General features: G+C 45.1%; 1 protein-coding gene across 19 annotated transcripts in view; it reads left to right on the top strand.

Annotated features, from left to right (window-relative positions):
* Positions 1–14617, top strand: part of LOC108055996 (CUGBP Elav-like family member 4) — a 143429-nt gene that overhangs the window by 90761 nt on the left and 38051 nt on the right. For all 19 annotated transcript variants that reach the window (XM_044393888.2, XM_044393883.2, XM_044393882.2 and 16 more), the window contains one exon: positions 5972–6051. In XM_044393888.2, coding sequence (XP_044249823.1) covers positions 5972–6051 — 80 coding nt within the window. The remainder of the gene's footprint in view (positions 1–5971; positions 6052–14617) is intronic.

The following is a 14617-nucleotide window of genomic DNA, read 5'->3' as shown; positions in this document are numbered from 1 at the left end:
AATGTAGTGTTTTTTTAAAAAATTTTGTAAAATGACATACAAATTATCTTTGTTCATATCATTTTTATCTTTAAAAAATATAAAATTGACCTGCACATATCAAATGAAGTTTTTTTCTATGTATGCCAACTTCTGGGCCAAATTCCAATGATGTTAGGAAGGCCGCTTCTTTGACATGGGTCTGTTCGGTATGCTAAGAATACTCGCAGAGGACGGGGTAAATAGTAAATAACAACAGAACAGCAGAAGGGCAAACTGACAAGACAGGAAGTTCCGAGCAGCAGCAACAAGAAGAGCAACATTTTTCGGCTGCGCCCAACAAATGTTACACAAAACTGGCAAAGGGACCGGGTGACTATTTGGCTTGTCCTGCTCAGGACGACTGCTTCTTCTGCTCGTTCTTGGTCGTCTGTTGGTGTCATTTGTTAAAGAGGCTTGTCAACATGCCTTATAACAAGCTGGCTCGGACTTCAGGCCCAGAGAGCCACTGTAAAGTGGTTGGGGTTCGCCCTGTTCGAACAACGAAGACCGAAGAAGTTTTTGGCCCAAAGTCGGGCCAAAAGCAATAATATTTCAGCTTTTGTTATAGGTTTTTGGCTCGCTCGCCTTCGGATCGCAGAAGCTGTGTGTTGTGGTGCTGTGCTGGTTTTGTTTGTTTGTTGTTCGTATTTTGTAGCATACTTTTGTGCACTATTTGCACAGCACTTGTACAAAACTAGAGACGAAAAGCTTTGGCGTTGGCTTTTCAATTTGCCAGAGACATTTGTGTGTGTGTACACAAAATATTATTTTCTTAATTGGTGTTTATTGTGTGTCAAACGCACACACACAGGCGCAAACACACACGCTGTTAGAGCGAGAGGACGCATACTTTCCGGCCAACTCTCGACGGAGCCATAAAAATGTCGGCAATTCGAGACCCTGCAATCTGCATCTGAATCCATTCTCATCTATTAAATGTTAGCCCGAAATTTGTGCCTTGTTCAAGTGTAATTTTCATTTGACCTTTTGCAGTCCCCGAATCTCCGAATCGTCCTCAAAAGACAAAAAGATCTCGGCCAGTGGCAAATTGCTTATGAAATTGCAATTTCAGCTCACTCGGGGCACTGATTTTTATTTAATTTGGCCTGCAGTGCAAAGTATATCACATTACACGTACGGGGCAGCTATTTTGCATAGGATATCCAAGGCAAAAGGGGCCCATGAGTTCATCCGGTCTCGAATGTTATTTACTGAAGTTGCAAATCCCCAAAATGCCTCTGGCCGGGCGGTCCGAAAGTTTTGTTGTTTATCAACTGGCAAAAGGTGGTTCGGGTGGCCTTTTTTTTGGTCCGAAATCAAGAATAATGGTCCCATTGGGCATTCCAACTACGTGTCGGTAGTGTGTGTCCTGGGATACACTCCAAAAAGTCTATATGATTTGTATGCAAAGTGCTGGGGCGGCCGACTCATGCCTCACAGAGTTCAATTTCATCCAGTGAATCCAGTGTTTGTGCTTTGCAGCTCCTAGTTGGCCATATTGATAAGTTCTGCCAGCGACAGATTTGATTAGACATGCTGGTCAAAGTTTTGGCAAAACCCACACACATATCTGCTCTTCGGACTCTGCGCAAATAGTTTGAAACGACATTAGCTACCTGGGCGAACATCATATGTTGCATTCGGATGAGTTTATTTGATTTCTTCTGCCACATCTCCCGAGATGCATTCAACTGCGAGTGTCATGCCGCAAATGCAATTTGCTTTGGCCATCCATATATATGGCAAAACTCCAGCACTCACTACCTTGTTTTCCTGCCAGAAGAGGACGAGATCCCAGCACATGCATCAAACAAATTCGATAGCCTTGCCATCGCATAATAAGCGTAAACGTTGGCTAACAAGATTCATGCTACGCTTTTGCGCCCAAGAGGCAAACATGCAATGACCATCAACGAGGTCCAGGGACCAGAAACCAGGACCTCCGAACGTCCGACCATCCTACCATCCCACCATCCCACCGTCATACCATCCTTCTATCCAGCCAACAAATGACTATGACGCGACCGGTGGCCAGCGAATGTCGCGCGCTTAATGCAACTTTGTTGCTGCCGCTGCTGCTGTATGCTGCCTGTCCAGCTGCCTTGGAGTCCTTGGTCGGCAGCGATTGAAAAATCCCACTAGGGCGTTTTTAATTGGATTTTAAAATACTTGTCCCATGCAGCAGTGTGGCACTGGAAGCGGCAGGCAACATCAGGCATCACAGGCGTAGAGAGATGAGATGATGCGGGGGTCCTGGCCTGGCCATAACATGAGCCTGCACCTCCCGGCGGCGACCGACAAGGCCAACATATCGACCGAAACCCCATTCAGGGGACTTTCGGGGGGAGGAGGGCCTCAACACGCTCGTTATCCTTGTTTCCTGCTGTAGCTGCTGTCCCGATGTCCTGCTGCCATTGCTCCTGGCCCTGCTGCTGCTCCTCCTTCTACTGCTCCTGCTGCTGCTGTGCACAATTTGGTTACGTGTTTGACCGGCGGCGATTTTTCATGGCAAGGCATTTTTTTGAGGGAGCGGGGAAGGGTGGTGGGATTCGGGCTTCCCATACATTAATGGCATTGCAAATTTGTATTGCAAATGTGCAAGTTGTGGCCAAGCATGAATACGACCCCCTCAGATGCCCCCCATAAATTTAATCGCATGTGTTTCCCCGAAATCTCGTGCAACTCAATTGTCGCAGCATATCTCTTTTTTGGGGGCCATCAAGGATTGACCCATTAGGGGCAAATGTCGTCGGGCAACCAGATTGCACTCAAAATCGAGATAAAGCGATAAATTGCAATCAGTAGAAGCCGGTGATTAAAATAAACTTATGCTCGAAGAAGCCTAAAGAGACTTCTGGCTGAATTAAGACGGCGGACAACTTTGTGTCACTATAATTTTAATGACAGCTCAACTTTTGCATTAGCATTAGCATATTTGATTAAAAAGTGTCATTAGGCTCGGCTCCTCAGTTCTCCTCGGATCTCTGAGCAGCTGGCTGCGTCATTTCACGCTTCACCGGAAGTTGCACAAGACGCTAAAAACTTGGCGCACTTGCTCACATTTTAATTTCAACTAATTGCCGAGAATCAGGGAATCATCATCATCCCGCCGCTCCTGGCCGTTAAGTAATTAAGGCGTTGCACTTTGTTGGCTGAATGAAAAGAAGAGCGGAGTGTTGTCCTGCAACCTGTCCTTTTGCACTAATTGTTAAAAGTGTTGTCCGTTGTCCGTCGTTGCCTTGACTTGATTTGTATGTAGATTCAATTTTCCTGCTCCGACTTCAAAGCAAAGCTGATGAGGTCGGATTTGGACTGGCCACTACCATCCCGTCCGTCTGAGTCACCTCTTTCGCTGACTAATTTGCTTTTAATTAATATAATGACTCCAAGTTTGACAATTATCCGTGATGTTGAGCGACCGCCTGCAAAGGGTAAATAATCAAATGGTTCCCGGGAAACGGGTAACGGGAAAGTCAACTAAGCCAACGGAGGCACCCAGATGTAGATGTCTTCGAACTTCAGTCAAAGACATACAATTAGCCGGCTGGCAGAGAATCCACACTGTTTGTTCAAGATGCTAATGAATGTCCAACTTTCGGGGGCGAATGCGAACGAAACTTTTCCATAAATACGAAATGAGATATAGAACTTACGCACTTGCGAACACGGCTAAGTGATCTAACAATGGAAACATTTATAAAGCTTTTCCTGATATCTTTTTCGGGCTCTCTTGTTCGAGGTGTTCGAACATTTTAAGCCTGCACCCCCCGAAAAGTAAAGTTTGCTCTTCACAAAAGTTATGCCAAGAAAAATACATTTCACATAAAGCGAAAAAAGCCTTCATCAAAATATATACAGAAATAACAAAAACAAACACAAAGAAACAAAAAGGACACAAGAGCTACAAAAAATGGAAAAGGAAAATCAACTTTGATTTAAGTTTACAAAAATGCTTAGCAATTGCCTTGCTTTTTTAACTTTTTGTGTTTCTTGTTCTGTATGTTTTTTTTATTCCGTTGTTCTCTTTCATTTTTCAGCTGTGTGGATTAACTGGCAAGAAAATATTTTATTTTTTATTGCTTAGCAGCGCTGATTTGCACTCTTGTGTCCCTCGGTTTCAGCCAACCCCCCCGAAACTCCCAACCTCCCAATCCCAATTTCTGTCCGCTGGTTGGGAAGGGAAAAAATTCTGGATTTTGTTGTCACTTCAACACACAAAACATAAAATACACAAGAGTCGCGTCGAGTCGGGCCGAACAAAAATCCACTTGAATTTTTTACACTTTATTTTTTGTACATTTGCAACAAGGCGAATAAAAGGGAATTTTCCCTTACAGCCCAGTCCACTTTTTTATTTTTTCGCTGTTGCTCTTCGCGCTGTTTGCACGCGAAATTTGTGCTTGTCTGCCTTTCGGCTTGTCAGCTCGCATGTTGCATGGTTTTAGGCGGGATTTGTTTTGCCGCCACCCCCTTTCTGCCCCGTGGAATAGCGTCAACTACAAAGGCAACAACAGCAGCAGCAACAGCCAGCAGCCCAAGCCGCAATTTGGACACCCATCCTGTCCGAACCCTCGACGGGCCGAGGGTTCGGGAATTAGACATTTGGCAGGGTTTTCCGACTCTCGGCGACTCCCACCCCCAGCGCTTTCCCAGCTGAAGGGTCTTAATTTTCAGCATTGTTGATGCTTTGCGTACAGCACAGAAACAACAGATGAAGAGCCGTAGAGCAAGGGTTAAGCTAGGCCTTAATTAATTCCTTGGCGGCGGGGTTAAAAGGTAGAGAGTGTGCGAACATGGAGGTTTTTGGGCTTGATTCAAAAGAAATCAGTTGCTATGAGTTTCAGCTGAAGTATACGACGTCCATAGAGAAAATGACTTCTAACCCTTAAAACTAAAGAATTCGCGTTTTCAAGCATTTCATTTACATTTGAAAGAAATTAAACAAATATTTTTTAAATATTTTTTATTTTTGATTAATATTATAATTTTATTCAACTGAACCAGTTTTGTGACAGGTTTAGTTAAGTTTAAAATAATAAAGTTTACGTTTCAATAGTAAATTTCAAAAATATGGCCGGAAAACCAATTCCGGCATCTAAATGGAACTATTTGTAAATGCAAACGAAACCTCTTAATTTGTTCTCAATTTACAAATGTAAAACAATGCTCGAAGCCATCGAGCATTACCGCATTTTTAAATCGCTTTCAAGCACCGGCTTACATGTGGAATAAGCCCCGTTTATTCCCATCACACTGCGCTCTTTTCGAGGCCCCTGCCGCTGTTTTTGCCCCTGGAAGGTCCTTACTTTTTGTGGTTATTACTGTATATTAAATTAGCATAAATGATTTTTAATAATTATGCCATTGAAGCCGGTCGCCCTTCTCGAACCACTCCAGCTGCGCCCGCTCTATTGTGATTCCCCTCCCTTCCGCCAGCTGGCACCCACAAATTACAATATAATGAGCGAGCAAGTGCAGCGGAATTTATTTTTTTTTTATTATTTTTCGGTTCAGTTTGAATTTTACATTCCATCCAGTCCCGGCCAGCGCAGGCCGACTATTATTTTTATATAATGGGCGTTGATGGGCGATTCCGAATCCCTGATACCGCCCACCGTCGATGTTGATTTTCATGCAAGAGTGCACGAGGCGATTCTTGCAAAAATGTTTTTTAATTGCACTTAAAATTTTATTTAAATGCCCCGCACACATGTCGAGGCTGCGCAGCTGTAGCCACACATCTGACCTCTTCACCCGGGCTTTCGAATCGGTATTTATGGAATGTTTACTGATTTTTAAATTCAATATTCCGTACAGTACGAATATTCACAAGTGGCACTGAGTGAAGTGCCTGCCACACTGAAGAAATAACTTACATATGCATAAATAAATTCCCTTTATAACCATTGAGACATTAGATTCTAATCAACTTTTAATGTTTCACTTGCAGGCTGCGCTTTCGTCAAATTTGGTTCGCAGCAGGAGGCCCAGTCAGCAATAACCAACCTACACGGAAGTCAAACTATGCCGGTAAGTGGGGGATAAACGGCTTTGATAATACTCGGAATGGTTTCCAAAAACTGTGGCTCCCACTCGCCTTGTGAAATTAGAAAATTGTGTTTTTCTCCGGCCAAGGCATCGTTCCTTGATGGCACTTGTGTGCGAATAATACGAAAATAATGAAATTTCAAACCTGAAGTATGCGTACTCAAGTTGTTGTACTCGACGCCGGGTGTTGTTGCCGATTCTCATCGTTGAAAAGTACTTAGCAAACTTCATTTAAGCTACAAGTACCGACCGTTCGCCCCAAGTTGCCATGATTTATAAATAAAATTAGAATTAAATTAAATGCCGTATTATTATTTTTTCCTTTTACGCCGCACTTCAATGGCAAATCAAGAAGCTCGTTCTACTCTAATTTTCTAAAAAGAAAATACAAAGGGAAAAAAATAAATCAAAATAGCTTTTGGCACAAGAGAGGGGAAACCCGAGCAGAGCGAAAGCGAAGGTTTCCCGCCAAGTGACTTCATTATGCTCGAATTTTGTAAGGAATCACCATATAGAGCCGAGATTGCGGCCGTAGCTACATAGCGCTATATAACCGAAGAAGCCGTATAGAAGAGCCGTTAGCTCTATGACAACGTAGCCCGGGAATTATTTCTCTTCTCTTCCCTTTTTTTCTTGCCTTGCTGCTTGCGAAAAATAAATGAAATTTGCATGACACTTGAGTTATTTTGCACGTAAATTGCTTCTTTTGACAAACAAACAAGCAAATACACAAACCAGCTGCTGGGGGAGTGGGCGGTGGGCGGTAGGTGGGTGGAGGTGGAGTGGTAGTGGCTGAAACGCTGCCATTGTTGTATTTTCGGTGTTTACAGCCAGGCAGTCAGTGCAATCCCAAGTCTCCTCCAAGTCCCAGGACCACTGGTGGTCCTCATCCGCAGTCCCCATCCCCATCCTCGTCCTTTTTCGCTCTTCACTCCTTCGGCAAACGAATTTTACATTTTGGGTTTTGTGTGTTTGCGGGTTGCTCGGCTCTCTCAAGTCGACAACTCGTTGGCGCATTTAAATTCAAATTCAAATATTGTTGATGAAATTTGTTGCTTAATTTGCAATTTAGATGCGTTTTTAAACAAACGCCGCGGCGCTTCCAGAGAAATCATGTGTTTACTTAGGCGGAAGTTGATGATGATGAAGGATAACGGCTGGCACGTAATTACAGTCCTTGGTTTGTGGCGAGAAAACTGGGTGGCGCCGAACCAATGACACTTGCCGTTGGCCAAAAGTTACACATTCTTCAAACGGACTTGCCAAAGCAAATACGCACTGGCGAAACTTCAAAAATATAGCCGCAAGTGAGGCAAACAAACAATTGACGACGTTTGAAGGAGAACCCAATTCGAGTCAAAGGAAAGTGCAAACAGAGAACAGAGCGGCTTAAGTCAATTTCAATTTCAGAACGCAAAACCGTCACATTTTATGGCTGATTGCAGTCGTCGATACACAACAAATCAAAGCATCGCCGCAGGCTGAATTCAATCGAAAAGGGCTGTTCAATCTAAGATGAAATCCGTGTAAATTGCTATCTACCCGAGAACATTACCATAATTTTTGTCTACCCTTCATACTTCTACCCCCTTTTCGACCTCGATGGTATTAGCAGGGGAAGGGGGATATCCGCTGGAGGCCTACAGCCAACTGCACTTTACCTCCAATTACGCCGGAATGTGACTCAAACTCATTCCGGCACCGGCACCTTTTGCCCGGAGCGTTACACGCTTGGAATGCCTGACCTGGCCTGCCCCGCCCCCTTTCGTCCTACCCCTTGACCTGCCACGCCCCTGTACTAACACAACACACAGCTGCAATTTTTCACCTGGCCAATTTTTAAGATGAGCAGGACCCCCGTAAAAGACGACGCTGGCAAATTGCTGCCCTGCTAAAAAAAAAAAGAAGGGAGAAGGAAAAGGGAGTTGTACATTTTTCTACTTGCTTTTTTAATTTTAAGAGCAAGTAAGTACACATTTTTTGTACCTTTTTTCGCAGCCCGCCTGCATTAAGCATTTTAATGTCAGTTTGCCCTCGGTTCCACGGCTGTAATTGCAATTTGGCATTACGACTGCGGTGCGGCAGGGGGCTGAGGTAATTAGCGCAAAACGACGCCAGCTGCTGTGTTGTATAAAAATTTTAGCTACGTTTTTTCCCCTGCGAAAGGCATATATACATTAATTATATGGCCAAGTGCAGTGCGGCTGGAGTTGAGGAATGGCCCAAAGGGGCCCCGAATTGATTGCCTACCTGCAGGCGTCAAAGTTGCGCCAGACAAAACCGCAAGTTAATTTTAAGCTTAACAAAGTCCACTTCCCAGCCTCTGCCTCCGCCTCCGCCTTTCATGTTGATGTTCTGTTACCACAGAAAGCTTTTAAAAAACGAGATGCAGAGGAGGAACATTTTTTGATTACGCCAAACCTTAAGCAGCTTATGAACGCCCCCGGTCCAGGAATGGGATGGAATGGAATGGACCGAGCGCTCATTAAAAAGGAATTTGCAGGGCGAAAATGGATGGACAGACCAGAGAATCCCCATCCCCATCCCCACTCACACGTTCGCTCCCTTGTTAATCTCTTGGCACTCAACATGTTATAAGTCGCTTTTAGTGCGGTTGGCAAACGTTTTCTAAATGCAAAAAAAAAAACTGGAAAAATACACATTCACTGTGCAAAGGGAGACAGAGCGAAAAAAGTTTACAGTTTACAGTTGTAAACAATAATTTCGTATTCACTCAACACCCACACACACACGCACACCGCCATTTGCATAAGCCGCTGATGCGATTTTTTGCTGTCCGTGCCGTGGGCGCGGCTTAGAAGTGGGCGTGGCCCGAACACTTGTTAATGAAAGCGCGCGCATGCATTAAAGCTGCCTTTGCCTCTAAATGCTTTTGATTGACGAAGCGAAAAAGCCGCCCAACATGCATAGCAACATAAAAAAACGGAGTGAAAATAGAATTTAAAATAAAAACTGTCACCCTTCAGGGGGGAAATAGAAATGGAAGTAACGCCCGTAAATAAATTCTTCAAGTTGCGAGCAGAGTTACTGGAAATGAGGACACACAACAGTCCCGCACCTTTGACAGCTTTCGGAGTTCCGAATAAATTAGTCAATTAGCATTTCTATTTTTATTTGTTCAGCTGGGTGGAACCACAAATAGCGGCCAATATGGTCGGGGGGAGAACCTTGTCGCACCTTGCCAAGGAGAAACACATGTTCCCAGCCAGTCGTCATCGTCATCATCATCATCAAAGACATTCTTCCCAGTTTGCTTGGTGCGCATTTAAATTTCAAATTAATTTCTCGCCATGTGAAGCTGAAGCGAACACAAAAAAAAGGGAAAGATTGAGGGAAATAAGAAATCTGCAAGCTGACAACGCGCACACACACATAGCGGAGTGCCAGATAAATACGAGGAGAGTCCGCGCTGTCCCCAAAAATGATATGCCACCTCCCTTCCGACCCATCAAACCTGTTTTCACAGTCATTTCGCAGAACGGGCGCCGTAAAATATGCAAAAGAAGAAACATTTTTGCGCGCAGCTCGATTTTTTCTTCTCCTACTTTCGCCGGCTCCTTGGTCGTTTTGTTTGCTCTGCTCATGGCTGGATTGACGCAACATATGCCACATGCCAGTGCCATCGTCGAATGTTGTGCGACTGCTGCCGTTCTTGTTGTTCTTCTCGCTTTTTGTTTTCCTTCCCTCGATGTGTGTGTGTGTGCTGTGTGTGTCTCGCATCAATTATGCTTTTATTTATACAACAATTTTCGTTCTGCTGGCCGTTCAATTTTCGTCAGCAGTCGACGGGCAGAACGAACAAGTCGAATAAGAGCGCGCTGGCTTAATGCGACTTGACAAAAATGGCGCCCAACGCGGGGCATTGCCGTGCCGCACAAAAATGGCGCCCAACGTGGGGCCGGCAGAGCGCTGCGGCTGCTCTTCCATATGGAGGTAAAGCTGCGGAGGAATGGGAATTTCTTCTGCTTAACGCTTGAGCGACGCCCACACACACACACACACGTGTATCGCACCTTGGCGCGTCAAGCTGACGACCAAGAGAGCGTTGCTGTTCTGGCCCGGCTTTCTATTTTAATTCACACGCCATTGTTGCTCAGCGCCTAAAAGAAGACGAGGCGAAGTTGAATTTCTAATGTGCAGCAGCTGCTAACAATGGAAGTGGGGGAAATCGGAGTGGCAGGTGGACGGGATTGGCGGAGGATGGGCTGCTTGATTGTGTTTTGGCTGCTTCTTCTGGCTGTTAGTTGTTGTGTGTGGATGGTGGGTATACGTGGGTATTGTATTCTTCTTTCCAAAGCATACTTATGTGCGCGTTTAAGCAATTTTTAAATCGCTGTCGTGCCTGTGTGGAAATGGTCGAATAACAAGCGACGCCACCTCAGACGCGTTAAGAGAGGAGAGGGACATTTTCATGAGATTGTGGCTTCCAAAATACTTGTAAGTGAATTTTAAAGCCAGTCGAATGGGTGTATTTTACTGTACGATGTTTTAACTTAATTGAAACCCATTTTCAATTACCTGTAAAGGAGGTCTTTCTTGCTATCCTAGGATGGTACTTGGAATACAAATAACTTACATCAATCTTACTGCACGTTAATAATATAGATAATGCCGGAAAAAGTTGATCATCTTATAATCAGAGGCTCAGAACTTTTCTTAGAACCTTTCCATATAGAGAGACATAAATCATGGGTAGATCGGCTAAGCCTGGTCGACTCATCCACCACTAAATCATGCTTGATGTTTAGCATATTAGACACATGCACAGGGTGGCAATGCTCTCGCCTCCCACACCGTCTTAATATTGATTTGCAGCCAATCTGATATCCACTCGCTCAGTCGCTGGGCCCACCCCTTCAGCTTTCAGGCTCCATCAATTTCAATTTCGCTCCGGCGGCAAATCCAAACAACGCCTGCCTCATACAATTTCTGCCACGGCCTGCAGACAGGTCCCACCATCTCATCTCAACCCTCTCGTCAGAGGCCTTTGCCTTCGCCTTCGTTTTTAGGTAAACTAATTTTCTTGCTCAATATCTTGACAGTGAAATTGGCACGCGGCAGTGTTGCCAATCAAAGCCCACACACGCGGGGATAAAGAGGAGCCCGCTGTGGCACCTGTTTTGCTATTGACATCACGTTCCATGGTCCATGGACCCTGCAGTCCAAGGATTCCGACTCCCTTAGCCTTAACTCCTGGTGGAGTGGACATAAATTTTTGGTTTTTAGTCGCCGGAAATTGAAGCGAAAAGTCCTTTGCAGTGCAACTGCTTTAAGAGGATACTCGCATTTCCTTGCCACATAAAGGAATCACTGGTAATGGCTTTCTTCGGGGGCCTTCCGCTCATAAAATGAAGTCATGGCAGCTAAGAGCACAAAACTTCCGGCCTTTTTGTGTCCGAATGCGCGTGCATCATTAAAAGCGACATCGGGCCGTGTTGCGTGCTGTACCGAAAAGCAGTGTGCAACATAAAAAGCTGCTGCTGCTGCAACTGTCTTTTCGTGTTATAAACAATTTTAATAGACTTGCTTAAGGGCAAACATTTGCAGGTGACTGCCTTGCACATCTCCGGGGGAAGCAGTCATCCTGCGAAACATTGTGAGCTCGCAGCTGCTGCAGCTCCATCATCACTGATGGACCCCCATTGTCTTTTGCATTTCTTCGTCTGCTTCTGTTTCGTCTACGTGCCGCACTGCATTTGCACTGTGCCTGTGCTGCTGCGTCCGATGCGGCGGCTACTTAATTTAATGCACGTCTGTTTGCATAAACCCAAACCTTATTGAATCGACGACGCTCGACGGTCGGAGCAGCTTGCAAAAAGCTTGCAGCTTGGAACATCATCAATGTATGGGCACGTTCGGTTGCCAGCGAATGATGAGCAAACTTCAATTCACCCAGCCAGTCGTCTGCCGCATAAACTTTAATGAGCCACACGAACTGGCCAGGAGAAATTGAATGCTGACGTGATTTTCGGCACTCTCTGGGAAAAGTTCAAGGAAATGGCTGAAGGAAACTCCCCCTGCGCTGGCTTTGTTTGTTGCATACCTTGAGGCGCGCTGTCAACTATTTGGCTTTTGCATTTGCCTTTCATTTAAGGAAACCCTTTTCACCACTCCCCCTCCCCTCTCTAAAAGAAAAGGGAGAAAAAACCCCAAGGAGACGGCTGCTTTAGATTTCTATCACACACCGAGACCAAGCCAAACCAAACCAAACACTTCAAGCCAAAAATGGGAAGCCGGGCCCAGCCTTCTTCCGCTCTACGTGCCAATGATGACAATTGGTTTTCTTTCTTTCCCTGGTCGCGCGGCTTCGATTTCTGCAATTCCTTCGTTTCGTTCCGTTCCGTTTCGTATCGTTTCCTCCTCGGTGTTTTTGTTTTGCACGTCGTCGTCAGTTTTTCGCCGCTTGTCTACAATTTCAATAAAATTTTATTAACGAATTCCGGCGAATGGTCGGCGGAATCGGCGATGACAAGGCAAAGGAAAGGCAATGGAAAGGCAGGGCAGACTGCACAGACTGTGGGCACTTTTATACCTCCGCCCCAGAATCGATATTATTATTACAATAACAACGAAGGAGGGAGGAAAGAGAAGGGGCACAAGGGCTCGAACTGTAGCAATTGCCTGTCAGCATTGTACTTGTCGATTTTGCAGCTTACTTTGCTGGCATTGCATACTTTTAAGGCGCTTTGACAATTCTTTTTATCTGCGCCCAGGACGATGCCAAGGACTTGGCTTGTTTGTTTGTCATTTACGCCGCCGCCGCCTCAGCCCCGCCCCTTTTCCCTTGCCTCCCTTGGTTTGGGCCAAGTTGAAAGCCCGCAGTTCAATTCTCAATGGCGCAGCAGTTTTTCTTTCCTTCTAATGGCGACGTTTCCGCTCCGTCGTTGAGTTTGTTTTCCCCTGCTAGCCAGCTAGCCCTTCCTTCTGGATTCGTTTTTTTTTCGCCGCCCAAAAGTTGACATCAATTTTTGTTCAATTTTATTATTTTCATCTTCATTTTCACAGCGCAAAATCTATAATTGTATTTATGTCAACTTTTTTTCCTCGGTGAATAGATGATGTGCTTAGGGTCTCCCCCTCAGTGGCTCTGCGGCATTATAATAATGACTTTGCTTTTGTGATAACGACTTACGGAAATGTTTGGGCATGTCATTAGCGTTTGGTAAGAAATTTGTCTCCGAACGATATTATTAATAGACAGTGGGAAGTAGAGGGTTTATTTATGGGGGCGCCAGCGTGTATGCAAAGTAGTAACTGGCTGCCTGGGAAATTTATATGCAAAGTTATAAGTGCAATATAAATTAAATGTGTGCGAGTGAGTGTGGGGCAGGGACAACGACAACGAACGTTGCATGAGTAATGTTGTCGTCTTGAAAGCTCCGTCTCCGATATGCCCAATATGAAAGTGCAATCTTTCTTTAAGCCGGAAAACCGAAGTCTAAACATTTTCGACTTTCAAGAGGGCTCAGGGCAAACTTGGCGCCCAAAAAAAAACAAAAAACCCAAACAAGCCTGGGCCAAAACTATCAACTGTAATCAAGTTGGCTAGCCTGGAAGCACCAACTACCAACTGGCAGCAAGAAGGCAAAGGGAAAGCTGCTAAAAAGCATTAGGGCACTGCACCTCCGGGCAAAACTAAAGACGGAAGTCGGCAGACATTAGTGCCAAAAGTGCGTCACAAACAATATTTCCGTATCAGGCAGTGGAACTAAAGCCTAGACACTTTTTAAGAGATTAAATTTTTCGGTCCTCAGTTGTTTTTCGCCATCCTTCGTGTGTTAGTTTTGTCTGCCCTCCAACGAAACTGTAACGAAACATTACGGGCCAAACTGGATGTGAGCATACATACACGGAAGTTTTGCCAAACAACAATGCCGGGTTTTTGGCGAGGAGGAGATGGGAGGGGGATTCAGGATTCGGGGATTCCAGGACCTGCAACTAAAATAGCCAGCAGCATTTTTGCGTTTGCGTTGTTTAAACATGCGCAAAGTTCAGGGTTTTGAACTTTTATCAAACATACGGCAAGCCGAAATGTAGGAGATTGGGGAAACGGGAACGGGGAACATCCCGTGCCCAAGAGCAAGGCGAGACATGCAGCATACTTTTGGGATGGCCCGCAAATCTATATCGTCCTGCCAGAAACCCCCCATCCACTCCATGAGGATGTAAAAGCAACTATCAGCGCCCTGGGGCCGGGCTCTTGTTATTCCAGCTTGACTCGCTTCCCTTTTCGGGGGAATCACGGAACTGCCGCCCTGCCCTGCCAGTTGGAGCAGTTAGAACAGCCGAAAGGACATTAAGGAAATTACCAAAATTAGTAATAGCATATAAATTACCCAAGGGCTAGAGCACCGAATCTCTCCGAAGAGTTATGCAATAGATAGAAATTAAAATTTTACCCTACGCATTCGCCGTTGCATAAATATTTCATGAGACTCGCGGCTGTTGCCGCACAAAAAACTTGACAGCTGTCAAAACTTGGCGCTCTGCCGCTCTAGTGTCTGTTTGAAATTTACATTGCATACAT

This window comes from Drosophila takahashii, chromosome 3L (genome assembly GCF_030179915.1).
Source record: "Drosophila takahashii strain IR98-3 E-12201 chromosome 3L, DtakHiC1v2, whole genome shotgun sequence".
In the NCBI taxonomy this organism is placed as follows: Eukaryota; Metazoa; Arthropoda; class Insecta; order Diptera; family Drosophilidae; genus Drosophila; species Drosophila takahashii.
Note: the sequence above shows the minus strand (reverse complement) of the source record. Positions and strands in the feature narration are given on the sequence as shown.